At 38.7% G+C, this 18,746-nt stretch overlaps 1 protein-coding gene across 2 annotated transcripts in view; it reads right to left on the bottom strand.

The window, feature by feature from the left end:
- Window positions 1-18,746, bottom strand: part of C7 (complement C7) — a 56,292-nt gene that overhangs the window by 16,787 nt on the left and 20,759 nt on the right. For both annotated transcript variants that reach the window (XM_019464256.2, XM_019464258.2), the window contains 7 exons: window positions 15,932-16,102; window positions 13,109-13,352; window positions 10,859-10,969; window positions 7,088-7,254; window positions 4,630-4,858; window positions 2,567-2,738; window positions 740-827 (listed from right to left, as the gene is read on the bottom strand). In XM_019464256.2, the coding sequence (XP_019319801.2) occupies window positions 740-827; window positions 2,567-2,738; window positions 4,630-4,858; window positions 7,088-7,254; window positions 10,859-10,969; window positions 13,109-13,352; window positions 15,932-16,102 (1,182 nt within the window). The remainder of the gene's footprint in view (window positions 1-739; window positions 828-2,566; window positions 2,739-4,629; window positions 4,859-7,087; window positions 7,255-10,858; window positions 10,970-13,108; window positions 13,353-15,931; window positions 16,103-18,746) is intronic.

The raw sequence follows: 18,746 nt of genomic DNA, 5'->3' as shown, positions 1-18,746 counted from the left end.
AAGTGGCAGGTAACTTGTGTTCCTTCCTAAACAAGAAAATCGCTCCAAGTATAATGACCCATATCTCACCAGTGCTGGCTAAATGTCTTATTGGCTTCTGGAATAAACCCAATATTTCTTCCCAAACCCAATATTTCTGAAAAAAAAATTTTTAAAGACATTTCTCAGGACGCCTGGGTGGCTCAGTCAGTTAAGTGTCTGACTCTTGATTTCAGCTCAGGTCATGATCTCACAGTTCATGGGTTCAAGACCTGCATCTGACAGCACAGAGCCTGCTTGGGATTCAATCTCTCCTTCTCTCTCTGCCCCTCCCCTGCTCTCTCTCTCAAAAATAAATAAATAAACATTTTAAAAAAATCTTTAGAAAGACATTTCTCAGTGGCAAGAATAGAGAAAGTCCTCTTTGTTGCAGAACTTGCTTATGGATTCTTATTTTAGTGTTAAGAATGGAAATGTTTAACAGCCTTCTGGCATGATTACATTTCTAATTTCATTGGGCAGCAGTATTGATTTACCGAACTGCAGAAGATATACTGCCTTCTGCAGAATTCTAATCACCTTGGCCAAAGAAGTAAAGTCACAAACTAAAACCCTTACCACTAAAACTAAAATGCACATATAAACTATTTGTAGCACTATTTCATCATGGAAGAAGGAAATCGATTATGACATTAGGGAGAGAGAGAACTTGGAGCAAAGAGCATATGCAGAGGAAAACAATATATCTTTCATAACCAACTTGAAAAAATCCATCTTTCAAGGCAGGAGGTGATGGACAGAATTCTTTTGGAACCAAAGACAAAGGAAAACAATGTGGTTCAAGCAATCTGAAAGGAAAAGGAAACAAAACATAATTAATGTGATGGATTTCCACAGCATAATAAACATTTTGCACCACAGTGAATTTTTCATTAACATCTGAAAGAACTCCATTCCTGTAAACATGCTGATGTGCTATTTTTGTCATTCTCGGGATCAATATCTGATCATATCCTGTGATAGAAAACTCAAACATAAACTACCAAAAAATAGCTACTAAGTCAGTAGTATGAAAAACAAAGAGAAAGAAAAGGAAATAAAAGTCTCTGGACAAAACACCTACTTCATGGGATTTCTAGAGGTCACCTGCCTCAGACCTACTTTTTCTTCGGCTGTCTGGTTCTGAAGTGTCTTTAACACGGAATTGATTCTGGATTAAAACTAAAGGAACTCCTGTTAGTGACCCTGCAAGAAAGGGAACATCTCCTCTGTGCTAGGCACCTTGGCAGTTGCTCTGTAAATACGCAACATCTCAATGCACCTTCACAGTAACCCTATGAGGTATATGACGAAAAGAAAGTTTGAATGACTTGCCCAAGGTTATAAGGTAATAAATACCAGGGCTGCATTCATGTTGTAGTCGGTTCGGCTCCTAACGTCATGCTCTTTCTACCTCCCGCAAGGCAATCTCTAGAGTAAGCTCATAATAATGGTAATCCCAGTGACATCCATCATTAAACAATAGTTTTATGGCCTCTGAAGCCAATGTGCCACCAGTATTACCTCCACTCCAGAGACCTGAAATCTGAGGGAAAGCATTACAGAATAGCCCGTGAATGTCGCCTCCTTCTCAGCTGAGTTCCTTATACGCTTTCCACACTTTGAGGAAACTCAGAAATGTGAAGTATTGATCATGATTTTCCTCTTTGTACTGAGCAGGAGGAGGAGAACATTCTCTCCCTCCAAGCACCAAGAAGAGTGAGAATTCTTCCAGTGCCTCCGTAGGATGCTCCTTTCCTTCCAGCTTCATGTCTAGTGGCCGGGAAAAGAAGCCCAGTCCATAGAGGCCTCCTCTGCCGGAGACTCTCATCCTCCCAGAGATATGTGCCCCGAAGGTAGCTTCTCCTCCTAAAGTAATTCCATATGCTTGCCAGCTTCCTAGTCAGGAGACTTGATGAATTTGCAAGGTCCCAGCAAATGGGAAGTTGGTGTCAGACAACTGGGCTAATCAGTGAAGATATTAGCCATCTAGAGCATCTGGCTTTATGCTTAATCATGAATGAATGAATGAATGAATGAATGAATACATGAATACATGAATACATGAATACATGAGTAAATGAATGAATAGGATTGGTTATCTGAAGAGTAATACAACTATTAATCAATGCTTACTATGTGCTGGGCACTGTGCTAATCACTTTCTATGCTGAATCTCATTTAATTCTGACATTTTACTATTGTTTTACCTTCTATGATTATACTAATTTTAGAGGTGTTACCAAGGTCACACGGCAAAGTGGCAGATTTGCTTGATGCCAAAGCTGCTGCTCAGATCCCCTTGGGCAGATGACCTTCTAGTTACCAGCCTTTTGTAACATCTGTATCAGAAAAACTTGAAACACACAAGTGCAAGCTGTCCACACATGCCTTCTTCCTTCAACTGATCCCACTGCTAAAGGCAAAGTCACTGATAAAAATCGCCATTTAATTTTTAAATCTTTTAATAGCAGCAATCACATATTCCACGCTTCCTGCAGAGGGCACTCTATTCTATGCAATTGCCAGGAGATCTGGTCACCATTACCGCAAATGCTGGAGTTCCTCCTCCTCGCATTGCCTGCTTTCTGTTGGCTCTCCAATACAGGACTGCCCGCCTCCACTGGGAGGTGGGTTATTACATTCTCGGCTCCTTGATTTCTTCCCTTGAATGCAGGGGCCCCAAGAGGACCAGCAACTCCAACCTCCATCAACCCCTCCTGTAAGATAAGAGAAAGACTGTTCAGAAAGTACTTGGAGAGAAAGATTTCAGAGTCTAGTATTAAGCTTCGTGCTCAGGCAGTTATTGAGGGAGGAGACAGTCTGGGCACATACTACCTTCACTCTGTTCAGGAGGTCTTCTTCAATGACCATAATGTCTCTGCACATTGACTGGGTTTGTTGATATTAAGGCTGCATCGACGAACTTCTTGCAATTATATCTTAAATTTGTTTACTATTTTAGAACTGTTTCAGAGCATTTTGTCATACCTCATGCCATTCATTTACTTCTCACAAGAATGAATCCGGGTGGGCAGGAAATCTGTTACCATTCTCATTTGATAGGTATGGGATCTAAGGCAAGGGGGTTAAATGTCATGTCCGGTGCTGCAATGGCTGCCAAGAGTCCTGTCCAGGCAGCAACATGGTCTTATGGCCGAGTCCAGGCTCCTCTCATTACAGCAGTTCCTACTGTTAACATTTTTATTGGAAAAGCCATGGTTGGGCATGAGAAGAACATAATCTACTGGGTTCCAGACTGCCAACCTCAGAGCTGGCACTGTACAAAATGAAGAAACGCATAAGAAGGAGAAATGCTTTTACCTCCTGTCAACATCCTTCAGTCTGCAGGCACTTCCTCAACCCAGCCTGGCCACCTTCCAACTCAGGGCCGATTCATGACCAGCGGTGCTTTTAGAATTTTCCCCCATCATATACCTTGGGGTAGGCAAGAGAGAACTTGCACTATATTCTAAGAACTTGGCTTTCCTGGTTACAAACAGATCTCAGAGACCATGCTCCTGAAACATTACTTCCAATTGATAGATGGTTTTGTTTACTGCTCCTTACCTAGTTCTACCGTGTAGCCTACATCCGTCTCCCCTCCACTCGGCACCCACCCCTCAGTATCATACACACCAAAACTAAACTAATGTGATTATATCTTCCAATGAGTTTCCTTATGCTTTCTTCCATAATTAGAAATTGAGTTAATAAAGTAGTCCTCTGAGTATATTAACAGGGGGTAACAATAGCTTGATATATTATGATCGCTACCCCAATCCTTACCAGCAGGGGGAGCTTCCATTTTATCAAATAACAGGAAATCCAAGCCACAAAGGAATGAAATCAAAGTGGTAGAATTTCAATTTACCAGATAGGCTACTTGGGAAGACATTTGGAGGCAAGGAGGCTTTCCTGACGCTTGTCTACAAGCAATCATAGTTCAGTCATGTATTCATTCATTCATCAAATATTTGTTAAGTGACTTCTATGAATCAAGCCTTGTTGGGCTCTGGGAATAAAAAAAAGGAATCACAGCCCTGACCTTAAGAAATGAGTTTTCTAGAGGAGAGAGGCATATAAATAAATACAAAACTGTCCCACACTTTGTCTACTCATAAAGTCAAACTTCACACAGTTCTGTGTGAACTGACGTGCCTTTAAAGCACCAAGCATTCAGTTGAGCACATTCAGCAGATGTTCAGAAAGTATTTGTGAGTAATTGATTGATAAAACATAATACAAAATAGAAATAGAGATATTTCAAAGAGCTTGCGATTGGAAAGGTTAAGCCATGTGCACACTAGCTGCACAGACCTGTTAGGACAAAACCTCAATGAGCTGACTATAGCATAAAAGAGAGACGTGTTTTAGGCATTAATCTATTCTAATGGAGAACAGGGAATGGAGGGCATGGTGGGTCTATTCGTTAAGACAGGAAAACAGAGACAGCAGAAGGCCTTAACCCCCTTGCTAGAACCCAGAAGTGCAATAGGAAGGGAGACACTAAATTAATACACAAAGAAGCATGATCTCAGGGATCAGCGGGAAAGAGTGATTCCTTTTTCACAGTGTCCAGCATAACTAGCAAAAACTCAGCACACTGACCTGCTTCATTTCCCACGAGGACTCCTTGCTCACAAGCCACACCAAACGTGTATGGTTTGCAATGGCACTGACACTGGGTCCCCTCGACGGTGGCAATGCCGCCATTTTGACAAGGTTGACAATGGCAGGGGTCATATTCATCCAGATATTCCTCAAGAGCCCGCTTCAGGTATAGTCTTTTCACAGAGGCACAGGGTACTTCCTTTACCAGCTCATACAGAGGGGTCAGCTATACAGATAAAGACATCATGGTCAGTAAATCGGGGTTTTAGGCTAGAATATTTTTCTCCTGGCATTTAGGCTGAATCTCCATTAAAATAAAAATCAAAAGCCACTCTCATCCTAATTCCAATTATTTCTTGTTCAAATAAAAAGAAAGCAATTCACTTTCTTTGCAAGACAAAGGGAAAAATAGGAGTGAACAGGGAAGGAATATTTTTTGTATCTTGCATAAAACTTTTCAAAACCAACAGGACATTCATTTTCTAGTTATTGAAAGATTATTTTGAAGGAAGTACATTTCTACCCTTGCAGAGGGCAGAAGAAAAGGAAATGCACTTAAATTACAGTGAAGAAGCAAGTGCAATTAAATTTAAGATTAAATACCCAGCTCTAAGAGACTTAATATGTCTCTTAGCAGAGACCATGACTCTTTCTTCCTGACAAAATTTAAAATAGACAGACATTACTTCTCTGTGTTGAATATGTCTGATGAAAAGCAGCTTGGAGCCCCTAGATGTGCTGGCTAAGCTTTAACAATCTGCTCTCCTAGAACAAAAATGCTCTGATTTGTAGCATTTGCCAATTTCTGCAGTATAACTACTCTTCCCATGGCCGATTTCAGGTTGCCACTGGGATGCCAGTGACCATGGAGTCAGAAAGAGATAGGCACCTTTGGCTGTTATGAGGGTCCATCTTGAGCTGGCTACAGCATACCACTGGAGTAGGAGGATAACTTACAGACCCAGCCACATCTCCCTCCGTCTCTGCCCAAACTCTCTCACGCTGCATTATAAAAGAACTGACTGGATGGCATTGCGTGGACATATACCTATAATAAGTTAGCACAGCTATGATAGTGACAGTCCTATGTGGACAAATGCAGAGTTGAGAATGAGAAGGAATGTCTGATCCTCCCTAATCAACAACTTAGAATTTTTTAAGATTTGTAACGGGGCACTGGCATTGAAAATAGGTCATTGTGAGTATCGATGGTGGCACGTTATGATAAGACCTCCCAGGAAAACTGGCCTCTTCCTTTTACCCTTACTTAGAGGCAAATGGGTGGATATGGTGTTGGGAGGGTGCTTAAGAAACTTTTGTAATTTGGAGGGGGGGGGGTGGATTATAAAATGTGTCCAAGTTTCACCTGAGACATTTCTTGACTCCCATGACAGAGAATAGAACATAGAATCAGTTCTGCCATAGCACTTGTTTTGAAAGGCTAAATTTGTTCCATTGGGATGGATGTGTTAGGGAACACCATGAGCATATCACAAATTTCATACAATTTCATCCGTAAGAAAAACCAGGTGAACCCAGAAAAGTGGACACAACTGAACCAACATAGGAATACACAAAACAAACACACACACGCAAACACACACTTCAAGCATCCATGCAGTTCACCGCCTGTGTAATATACTACACCCATCCACATCTGACGCAGGAACCGTCTGTCCTCTGGCAGCTCTCCTCCTACCACTTCCCAATAATTCAAAGGCTCTAACCCACCCAGCACCCAGCAAGCTTCAAGTCTTTTTCTAAGAATTGTGCTACATTAATATATATGCGTTTCTTAACAATTTAACACATACAAAGCTATACTATTGCTTTTACTGATGCCTATGTTTTTTTAATGAGTGTCATAGATCAAGTTTTTGAGTATTGTGTCCTTAATCCATTTTCCCCATAAGCCAGGGGGTCTTCATTGTGCAATTCTGTCTAGCTGTTTGATTTTAGGAACACATACGTAGCATTATGACAGAAGTGACTGTATCAATAAAACATCCTAAAATTCTGCCAGTCAGACTTGTTCTATTTTAATTTACATGTCTCCAAGAGCCTACATGCCATGGCCAGAGGAACAAAGGTGATCTGATGAGACAGTAGACAAGCCTAAATGCCTTCCTCTTGCAAGAATCTATAATTCCTCTGAATTAGAGACCAAGGAAAACATAATCAAATTTAGGTCAAAAGCTTAAAATGCAAATTTTGTTACTAATTTCTCTTGGGATTTACAAGACATTTAACCTTTACAATTGAAATATGGACATGCAAGATAATGAATCTTCTGTTTCTTATTATTATGTATGCACTCATTTTGCTATACAAAACATAATTGGGATACAAAAATGCTAATTACAGCTGTCTCTGTTTAACCACCTTGATTTAATCTCATTTTCCCAATGCGAATAAACATGTCGGCTTTGTGTGCTTTCAACAGAGCAGGACGTACCTTTTGTTTTATGACTTGGGGAAGACCAGTCACAGATTCCGCCCACGAAGCATATCGCTCTTTGTTTCCAGCAGGATTGTCCAGCTCCAGGAAACTGAGGCCAGACACAAAGCCCGAACTGCCCCCCCTGACAAATGGGTTCCCTCGCAGAACATTGCTTTGAGTTCCTATACGAGGAGAAATCAAATGAAATAGGTCAGGATGCACAAAGGAAACAAAGAGAAGAATAAAAAAGTGAAACGTCTCTCAAGTACTAAAACACAACCCATCCCATTCTGGTAAAGGACAAACTATGGACACAATGAGAACATCAGTGATTGCCAGCAGTGGTGGGTGGGAGGAGTAAATAGTTGGAGCACGGAGGATTGTTAGAACAGTGAAATTGCTCTACATCACACTATCATGGTAGACACATGGCATTATACATTTGTCCAAGCCCATAGAATGTACAACACCAAGAAGGAACCCTAACATAAACTATGCACTTTGGGCAATGATGATACGTCAACGTAGATTCATCACTTAGAACAAATGCACCCCCGTGGTGGAGGATGCTGAGAGTGGGGAGGCCTTAGTTTCTGACAGGGGTATATGGAAACTCTCCGTACTTTTTGCTCGATTGTGCTGTAAATCTGAAACGACTCTCAAAAATATCTATTAAAAGGAAAAAGAAAAGAAAAACACAATCATTACCTGACAGTAGATGATATTAGGGAATTATTGTTCATATTCTTAATGTTCTTAGTATAATAAGAACATTATGTTATACAGGAGACTATCTTATTTCTTAGGAAATAAATATATATTTTGGGATGAAGCATCATGGAATGTGTTTCTAAATGGTTCAGCTAGGGGCGCCTGGGTGGCTCAGTTGGTTAAGCATCCAACTTTGGCTCTGGTCATGATCTCGCAGTTTGTGATTTCAAGCCCCACATAGGGCTCTGTGCTGACAGCTCAGAGCCTGGAGATTGCTTTGGATTCTGTGTCTCCCTCTCTGACCCTACCCCGCTCACACTCTTTGTCTGTCTGTCTGTCTCTCTCAAAAATAAAATAAACATTTAAAAAAAATTTTTTTAATAAAAATAAAAATAAATGGGGGGAGTTCATTGCATCTGGAATATTAACTAAGCAAAAAAAGCTATTAATTAACAGGCATACATTAACACATGAAAAGTGTTCTAAACAGTAAATACCAATTAAATTCTTTTCTGCATTTAAGTGCCTTATAATTTCAGAAATATTTTTGTCTCCATTTGTAATTGATTTTTATGCTGGTCATGACTGGAAATTCCTAACTTGCAAACCAGATTTGGGGTGATCTTTAGCTCATTTCTTTTAATGAAATTTTGCAATTTTGTAAAATTTTACAAATTCAAAAACTGTACATTTATCAGAAATTATTAAAGCCTAGGGTGCCTGGGTGCCTCAGTCTGTTAAGCATCTGACTGGCTCAGGTCATGATCTCACAGTTTGTGAGTTGGAGCCCCGAGACAGGCTCTGTGCTGACAGCACAGAGCCTGCTTGGGATTCTCTCTCTTTCCCTCTTTCTCTGCCCCTCCCCTGCTCTCTCTGTTTCTCTCTCAAAATAAATAAATGAACTTTAAAAAAAAGAAACTTTAAAAAAAAGAAATTATTAAAGCCCGGTGTTTTTGACAAATTGCTGGAGTGCGTCCTCATTGTCATTGTTAGCTCCGGTTTTGATATGCACATAGTCACCCTTTTAAGGCAGCTTATCACAACTAAGTTCAGTCCCTCCGCTACCTGGAGCCGAATCATCTGGAGTGACTACACATTTCTGAGCTTCAACACCCGCTAAGAGAACAGCTGGGAGGAGAGCCTTGGAACCAGCATCTTAACAACTTCCCAGGTAATCCCCGCGCATAGTAAACTTGGAGAAATCACTGCCTGCCCTGGCACACCTGTTTATGAATTACAGATTCTGAGAAATCCGTTTTAATTTTATTTTTAAGCCTGTAGCCTCTCTCTCCATACCTCAGGGAGCTCTCTGCTCCCTCTGGCCCTCTTCCCCTAGACAAGCAGCATGGTGCGACAATCAGGAGCCCAGACTGTGAAGCCACACATCATGCCTTTGAATCTCATGTCTGACGCTTACCAAACGTGATCGTGAGCAATCTTTCTGTCACTCGGAGTCCCTGTCTGTATAATGAGAATATGAATAATACCTAACTATGTGTGCTATGTGTGCGTTAAACACAACATCAAATAAAATCAGTGAGCAGCTTCCAGTAGCCAGCCCAGCTGATAACTGATGTCTCTATCTTCCCAAAGCTCCCACTCATCTCTATTTCCAGATCACCATATTTCCATCTCTTTCAAAAGCATGTCCTCCTGGGGCACATGGGTGGCTCAGTCGGTTGGGTGTCCGACTCTTGATTTCGGCTCAGGCCATGACCTAACAGTTTGTGATTTCGAGCCCCACATCAGCGTTGGATTGGGATTCTTTCTCTCTCCCTCTCTCTCTGCCCTTCCTCTGCTCATGAATATTCTCTCTCTCTATCCCCCCCTCTCTCTCTGAAATAAATAAACTTTAAAAAAATTTAAAAAACAAACAAAAAAAAACATGCCCTCCTCCTCTGTCATGCCAACTCCACAAAGACAGGCATTTTCTCCGGCATGTCACTGCTTGTACCCCAGTGCCTAGAACAAATCCTTGCATGTACCACAGGCTCCATAAACAGCTGATGAATGAAGGAAGTGAATGAGTAAATACACCTGGTTTCATTCCTCTGTCTTCCTCCTTCCTACAGTTATCTGCCAATATCCCAAGAATCCCCACTTCCTCAGTAAGAACTCTGGCATCTGGGTCAGTCTTCACCTTTGCCCCAATTTATGCTGTCACCGAGAATTTAAGCTCTAGTACCTGCTCAGTCCATTGCTACCACACTAAGAAGTTCACTGTAAGGCAAGTTAAGTTGTAATCACCAAATTCAATGAACAGTCTCCAGCCCTTCTCTTACTTAACTTCTGTCTAGAATTTCTCTTTATTGACTTCTCTTTCTCCTTTATTTTTAATGTTACTGATCTTTTCTGGTTCTTCTTCTTTTTTTTTTTTTTAAAGTAGGCTTTTTGCCCAAACTCATGACCCTGAGATCAAGAGTTGCATGCTCTACCAAATTGAGGCAGCCAGGCACTTCTTCACTGATTCTTATCTTGTCAGATTATCCCTTCTCAGTCCCTCTTCTTTCTCTACAACTTTATCTTTGTAACCTTTCATTTAATCACTTCCTGTACTAAATCCTTTAAGGGTACCCCCTTGTTACCAGAATGAAATCCAAATTCCTTAACAGGGCATCTAGACACAATCTAAATCAGTTTTTTTTTTTTTTTCCAGTTCCTTTCCAAGCACTCAAAGAATAGCACACCACCTTCCCCACTCCCTCTGCCATCACCACGACCACCACCACCACCAGCAGCAGCATCTGAGCATCCATGTCAGAGTGGAACTAAATCTCTCCTGTTGGTGTCCTTTTTCTAGGCTGGATTGCCAACTGTCACTGCAGATGGAAAAGGTAGTATATGCTGAGGACACATCTACAGTGCCCAGGAGATACCCAGTGAACTTTCCATGGCAGTGTCTCACTGTCATGACATATGAAAGAGAGAGCAGAGGCAAAAATAACCAAATACATTTTTAAAAACACAAGATAGAACACCTGCTAAAATTTCAAAGGACCTTGAGGCCAGGAATTAACCACAAGAGAGAGGGATGGAGATTAAGCTTGTAATGCAAATTTCCCCCTTCTTATTTACCTGAATCTGATTTTAAGGCATCTTCCAGCTCCTTGCATTTGCCCTTTGATGACGAATACAAAAATTTGAAACTTGATGAAGTACATGTCTTTATATCTGTTGAACTAAGACCTGAGGGAAAAGTTTTAAAGGTTTTATTTCTGCATTTGTTAAACACGTCTTTTGAGATGCAGCCAGGTGGGAGGATAGGGATACTCTACTATTGTGGCCATCTAATCAAGAGTGATATGATAGGGACATTTTCAAGTGCTGTAGGAGGATCAAGGGTCAGAAAAAGGAATATCTTTTTTGTTATTAAACAAAATAACACATACATGCATACACTTAGGAATGAAGCATCGTGTGTCTGAAACTTACTTTCAAATGATTCAGCAAATTTTGGCTTCTATTTTCTTGGATCAGAGAGAGGAGACTGGGGTGATTTCTACATGAAACAGTGGAAGGAACACCCGGAACAGTGATATCTTTGACCCACATACAGTCAGCTTCTCAAGTATGAAGCAAACAGATAAAAGTAGGCATGTGATGGTCCCAGTCCACCTACTGGAAACCCCAAAAGCTGGGTTCTGATTCTATAGCAATTAATTCCTAAAACCTCAGGTCTACTGCCTCAATCTCTTGATTTTAATATGTTTACTATCTCTAGTTTCTAACAATTCCTTCCCATAACTCATAACCTCAGAATGTAACAATTTCTACTCATTATCAAATGGAGTTTTGCCAATGCATTTTTTAAAGAAGGATAGAAAATAATAAGTGTGGAAATATATTTTTCTTATATAATTTTGCTAACTGTACTGTAATAATCTCAATATTTCTTAAGGAATAATGGGGAGGATCTATTACATCTCAGGAGTTTTGATTATATTTCAGTTAGAATTTTTAGGAAGGACAGAAACTTCTCAAGAGTAAAATTTTTACTTAAAAAATATGTTTTGACCAAATTGGAAAGCTTTAATAAAATTCTCCCCCATTTCTTTAAGTGCTAAGGAATAAATGGTTGGGAGGCAGTGAAACTAAGTTTAGATCAAGCCACTTGCTGGATTAATTTTCCAAAGAAATATTGTCCCTGTCATTGCTACAAAAAAACTTGTGCTTATACATCATTTCCAACCAGGGAAGTTAGAAAAGTTCAAATTCTAGTTAAATCTTAACTGGTAACAAAAAAACTAAGCCCATTGGGGGAAAAAAAAGCCAATGGAAACATAGAAAAATATTGTAATTCACCCACAAGGGAAGGTTACAAGATTTCCTCTGAATCTCATGTAGTAAGTGTTATTCTCCTCCAAGGTTGTAAGGGAGCCTTGACTGAAGAGAAAGACCCCGAAGAGGTGATTTGGAATGGAGAAGGAAGTGTGGACATCAGCTGAAGGACAAAGTTGGGAAGAAGTAGGTTTGACTTGGAATATTAGTAAACCAGTCAAAAGGTCTTTGGAGAGAAGGAATGGACACTAAGACACCACCCTCTACCCTCCCACATTGGGACACATGGTGAGGACTGTCCTCTTACTATGGGGTCCAAAAAATCATGAACTCCGTGGTGTGCACTGATTCTAACAAAAAGCAGGCCATTCTAGCAACAACATAGCATAAGGAAAAAGTTCAGCTGACTTGGGAGCAAGTTAGACCTCCTTACAACCCATATGCCCTTGGGTGAGTCTTATCTAACATTGACTCTCCATGTCTCAGTCTGTGGGACAGGAATTATAGTGGCCATCTCTCTGGGTAGCAGTGAGGATCATTGCTAACATGTAACTTGCCTCTTGTAAGAAAGGCATCCAATAAATTCAAGACATTATTATAAGAATTAGGTAGTAAGCAAACTTGTGATATCCAGAGCAGGTTTTTTTTTAAAGGAATGTGAGTGGCAACGAACAGAGGTAAATAAAATACTTCTTTAAAACATTTTGATTTCTGAAATATAATACCTTATTAGCTTTTCCTCAAAGAATATTACTTAAGCTGAGAAATGGAAAACATTAAAAAGTATTCTAAAAATCCAATCAATACCTCCTGGAGACAGCCAGTAATGATGATGGTTATCTCACATTTCAGGGTACTAGCCAAAAGAGTAGGCAGTTTGAAGAATTTGAGTAGATTATAATGGATTCACACCACTTTGGATTCCTTTGCCATTTAATCTCTATTTGTCATACTTTAAATCTCTAAAAGTTTAAGCTAACTACATGTTATTTCCCCCATTAAAATTCCTGCAATGCTTGTAGTCAATAAATTTTTTTAATACTCTACCGCTTTCTTTGATTTTTTCTGGGTCCACATAAAATAGAATTTTGTACTCTCCTCCTAAGGACCCAGACTGCAGATAATGTGTCCCATACTGGTCGATTAATCTTCGGTAGGCACCGTAATCATACAGAGAGGGAAGGTAGGAGAGTTCCTTCCAGAAGGGCTCAGCAAGTTGTAAAAATTCTGGATTGTTATTGATAAACTGAGCCACTTCCACAGTGTTCTGGACAACCAACAATTGATGACTCTATGGGAAGAAGGAAGAATAAAAGGAGTTTTAGTTTGAAGATAAAAAGTCAGTGAAATTACTTTCCTGTTCAATGTCTCCATCAACTGCCACCTCCGACCCAAACTATATGAATTTTTATTTTTGATGCATGATGAGGTCTTTTCTGGGCTCACTCACCTGAAGCAATCTAAAGAGTTTTTGGAATGCCAAATAGGAATATCTGAGTGATATGTAATTTCTTACATATATGGCCTTTAAAATCTCAACTAGAAAAAAAAGCATCATCTTCATTCCCTACTAAACAAGCTCACAAATAGGTATATAAAATAATGTGTCCCTAAGGAGTATACATTGACAATGACTTATAGGTAAGGTGAACATATAATTTATATCTCATACTATGGTTCCTCACTTTATAATGAGGCTTTTTTTTTTTAATTTTAGTGTAATTTACATACCATGTTATATTAGTTGCAGGTGTACAATATAGTGATTCAACAATTCCATATGCCACCTGGTGCTCATCACAAGTGCACGCCTTAATCCCCATCACCTGTTTTACCCATCCCCCCCCCCCCACCTGCCTCCCCTCTGATAACCATCAGTTTGTTCTCTACAGTTAAGAGTCTGGTTTTTTTGTTTGTCTCTTTTCGTTGTTGTTTGTTTTCTTTTTTCTTTTTTTTTTTATTTAAACGTTTATTTATTTTTGAGACAGAGAGAGACAGAGCATGAACAGGGGAGGGGCAGAGAGAGAGGGATACACAGAATCTGAAACAGGCTCCAGGCTCTGAGCGGTCAGCACAGAGCCTGACGTGGGGCTCGAACTCACGGACCATGAGATCATGACCTGAGCCAAAGTCGGACGCTTAACCGACCGAGCCACCCAGGCGCCCCTGTTGTTTGTTTTCTTAAATTCCACATGTGAGTAAAATAATATGGTATTTGTCTTTCTCTGAATGACTTATTTCACTAAACATTATACTCTCTTGATCCATCCATGTTGTTGCAAATGGCAAGATTTCATTCTTCCTTATGCCTGAGTAATATTCCATTGCATATATATAATATACCTTCTTTACCCATTCATCTATCAGTGGACACTTGGGTTGCTTCCATAATTTGGCTATTGTAAATAATGTTGCAATAAACATAGGTATGCATCTATCTTTTCGAATTAGTGTTTGTATTCTTTGGGTAAATACCCCGTAGTGGATATGAGGTCTTTGAAACACTTCCTGAGCATCTTTTAATGATGTCCAAGACAGATCTACCTTATATCAAATCCTAATTTCTGTGAACAATAATATAAATACAATAAATGTTTATACAATTCTTATTCCCATAGTCAGCTTCTTAGTCATAAAACAAACAAAATCAATATTCCTTTATACCTCCCTGTGATTTATTAATCAAGTTACTGACTTCAAGAATGAGATGAAGTATGCAGATTTTGAATGATGGTCAACCTGAAAATTCATCAGCAGTAGGTACACATCAATTAGTACAAGTCATCTCAACTGTTCAGATTGCCCAAGATAAAAATTTTAGTATCTTAAGACAACAAACTATCTAAAAATAAGTTTTTTAACTTCCTCAGATAAAAATTTTGGTATCTCAGGGCACCTAGGTGGCCCAGTCACTTAAGCGTCCAACTCATGATTTCAGCTCAGGTCATGATCTCACAGTTTGAGAGATCAAGCCCCACATCCAGTTTTGTGCTGACAGCACTTAGCCTGCTTGGAATTCTCTCTCTCTGCCCCTCCTCTTACCCCCGTGCCCTCACATGCATTCTCTCTCTCTCTCTCTCAAAATAAACAAATAAATAAATAAATAAATAACATTTTTTTAATGTGGTATCTCAAAAGTAACAAAGTGTTTTAAAATCTTTTAGTTTTATGCACCTTCTCAGAAACATTCTAGCATTACTGTTTAGAAAGCATATATTAACAGGATTTTTTCAATTCTATAACACATATAATCATGTATAGCAATCATAAATTAGAAATTTAAGAAAATTTTCACTAGTAGATTTGAAAGTAATGCTTTTTAAGATTTTCAAATAAGTAAAAATACTTTAATAAGAAAAACAAAGTATAGGAGTGCCTGGCTGGCTCAGTCAGTGGAGCATGAAACTCTTAACCTTGAGGTCGTGAGTTTCAGCCCCAGGTTAGTCATAGACGAAAGAAAGAAAGAAAGAAAGAAAGAAAGAAAGAAAGAAAGAAAGAAAGAAAGAAAGAAAGAAAGAAAGAAAGAAAGAAAGAAAGAAAGAAAGAAAGAAAGAAAGAGGAAAGAAAGAAAGAAAGAAAGAAAGAAAGAAAGAAAGAGGAAAGAAAGAAAGAAAGGGGAAAGAAAGAAAGAAAGAAAGAAAGAAAGAAAGAAAAGAAAGAAGACAAAGTATTAATAGATATATTATCCAAGAGAATTGACAAGATACAATGTTACCTCTTAAGGAAATATATTACATTGTCTCTTTGAAGAAGATGCTACTACCCTAATTTAAAAATGAAAGCTGATCCTTTTGGTAAATACACTTTTGTTAATGTTAGAAATACTTAAGCAGTAAAATATGGAAAAGTTAACTCATGTTTCATACTAACCTTTTGCTTTTGGATTTCATTGCTATGTGAAATATGACTATACGAAGAAGATGCTGAAGATCTAAAAAAGGAGCGTTTCTTACTAGATGATGTATATTCTGCTGAAGTATGTTTTACATAAGACCAGCTACTGTTGTAAAATTCATAATTAAAATCATTATTTATCTTCACCTATAAAGAAAATGAAAAGTTTTGTTGTGACTAAATCAAGGCCTTGGGTATAACCCAAAATCTTTTGCCATGGATCCTTTAACGTGAATACTTTCTTTACACAATCCTCTCCAAAAAAAGAAAGCTCTTCATTGACACAAAACAACTGTGGCTCTCATTGTGACCAGGCCCATATAAATATAAGGAATAGAGTCCATTCTATAATTATTCTTTGTTAAGCAGGAGACATGGTCTCAGTAATGGTAATCCCAAGTGATTCACAGAATATATTTGTGTACACACATCTCCCATTTTGTTTAATGTCAACATCTAGGCCAGAAGTCAGAAAATTAACAAAACCATACTAACAGAGAACTGAAAAGCACTTGGCTCTTGATTTTTCATCTAATAAAAGGGAACAGAAATGCAAATCGGTGATCTGAAGCATGTAGATCTTTTGGACTTTGGGAATGTTCTATGTGATCCAGTAGTAGCTATAACTTTCTAATTAATGCTGAAACTGGATTTTTTTTTTCTGTGATAGATAGTAGAAGAAAAGGCCATCCCACAAGAATTTTGAAGCAGGCAACAGGATAGTCACATGTGGCTAACAGAGTCATGACAGCTCCAGCACAGATGAAGAAGATAATCATTTATTTATCCCTTACTTTATCCTAGATCAAGTGTCAAAATAAAATGCCTACAGGGGGCTGGCAAGTAATATAAATGTTGGAGGCATCCAGGGGAAGGCAGGGTGATGAAGTGAACACACGCACTGTAGAAAAGGGGTACCAACGCAGGACTCCATCATACAGTTACCATGTGTAACTACAGGTGCTAGCACTGACAGGTGATCTGTTTTCAAGAAAGGAGATAAATCTGAATCTTGACACAAAAATCTCGAAAATTTTAAAAGTCATGGGCAATTAATTTGCTAACAAATGCCAATCACCGCGAGAATAAAACAAGACACGCACGAGGACTCCCTCTCACCGTGTCTGCTCCATATAAAACAGTCAAATCAGTAACTGTGTTTCCGCGAGCATTTGTGTTGTTAGCATATATCCACACACATCTGTGTTTGAGATCGAAGTATAAAAAAGCACAGGGAAGAAAAAAAAAAAAAAAAAAAAAAAAAACAAACACACAGGGAAAATTAAAATGATGGGTATGATATACTTTAAACACAAACCTAAAAGGAAAGAAAATGACAGACTATTATGCAGTCATTTTCAATGATGCCTATGAAGAGAAATACTCATGTTAAATGAGAAACTGTTATAAATGTGATAATCCTGTTAATTACATCAATGCAAGTATATTCCCCAGTCAAAAAAAAAAAAAAAAAAAAAAAAGACTGGAAAGAAATTCATCAGGAAAATGCCAGAAAATATTATATTACTTTTATCATTGCCCACGTTCAAAATTATGCATGAATGTTAAGAACACACCACAAGATACGAAAAGATAGATTTATTCATATCTTTTATTAGGGCATTATTTTCATTAAATTATGAAATGGATCTATTTCAAAGTCAAATGCATAAGTTTAGCTCAAAGCTGAGATGGAGAATATATGTCTTATTATTGACTACAAAGAAGACGTTAATAAGAATGCTATTAGAGATTTCTGCAGCCACTAGATACTGTTTTGGTCCTATTAGGCTTTAGATAGGCACACAATTTAATTTTTTTCTCTCTCTCTCTCTTAAGAAAGAGAAGTTATCTATCTTCCTTTTGATGTAAAAAAAAAAAAAAAAGAAAGAAAGAAAACCTATTTTCCCTCATCTTCAGATCTACAATTCAAATACTCGATTCATGCAAATAAGCCTCTTAGATGATTTAGTTCAGCATCTCCTCACTCTCGTCTGCTCTACATATGGCTGCCAAGTCATCTTTTTCAGGCTAATGTGATTTTCTTAAATGACCCTGAATTGATACTCTCTTTCCCATCTAACTTTGAATCCTGAATTCTCTCAGACGATCCTTCCTCTAAAATCACAAACTCAAACATCCTACAGTCTGCCACCTATTACTCTTTTGACTCTCATACTATCATCACCAGAGCAATTATTCAACTTCGTAGAGGCAAGTTCTTCAACTTAGTTTCCGTTCTCTCTCCCTATCAGCACCTTCCTTTTTTTCACTTCTTTCTTTTTCGGATAGCCTTCATGGTTCATGACTTCAACAGTTTCTCATCAATGAACTTAACATCCTCGCCTAGATAGACCCTGCCATCATGCTTGCCAGGCAGAATTCCAACCTGGTTCAATGCTCACAGCCAAGCTACTTAGCACTACAATAGAAAAATCACACAGCTATAGATGGGTACCACTGTAAGTCCATTCATGATTTCTGATCTCAGGGGAACCCTCAATGCAGTCCAGCAGCCCTATATTTCTTTAGTCCGTTCTCTTTCTTTCCCATTTTCTATAGTACCTATTTCAAAAGTTCAACCCCTACCTCAATCCCCCAATCTTAGAACCACTTTCCTCACTTTCAGAAAATGACCTTAACCTCTTTCTTTACAAACATTCCAATTACCAGACAGAGGATTCCTAAATTTCTGGCTAACAAATCGACAAACATATTTACATTTCTCCTCTTCCTTTCTTCCACAGGTGTCCCTCCTCCATCTAAAGCTAACTTCTCTGATTGATCCCAT

Source organism: Panthera pardus, unplaced genomic scaffold (assembly GCF_024362965.1).
Source record: "Panthera pardus isolate Hobbes unplaced genomic scaffold, ASM2436296v1 HiC_scaffold_2, whole genome shotgun sequence".
Lineage (NCBI taxonomy): Eukaryota > Metazoa > Chordata > Mammalia > Carnivora > Felidae > Panthera > Panthera pardus.
The sequence above is the reverse complement of the archived record's forward strand: the minus strand, read 5'-3'. Positions and strand labels throughout refer to the sequence as shown.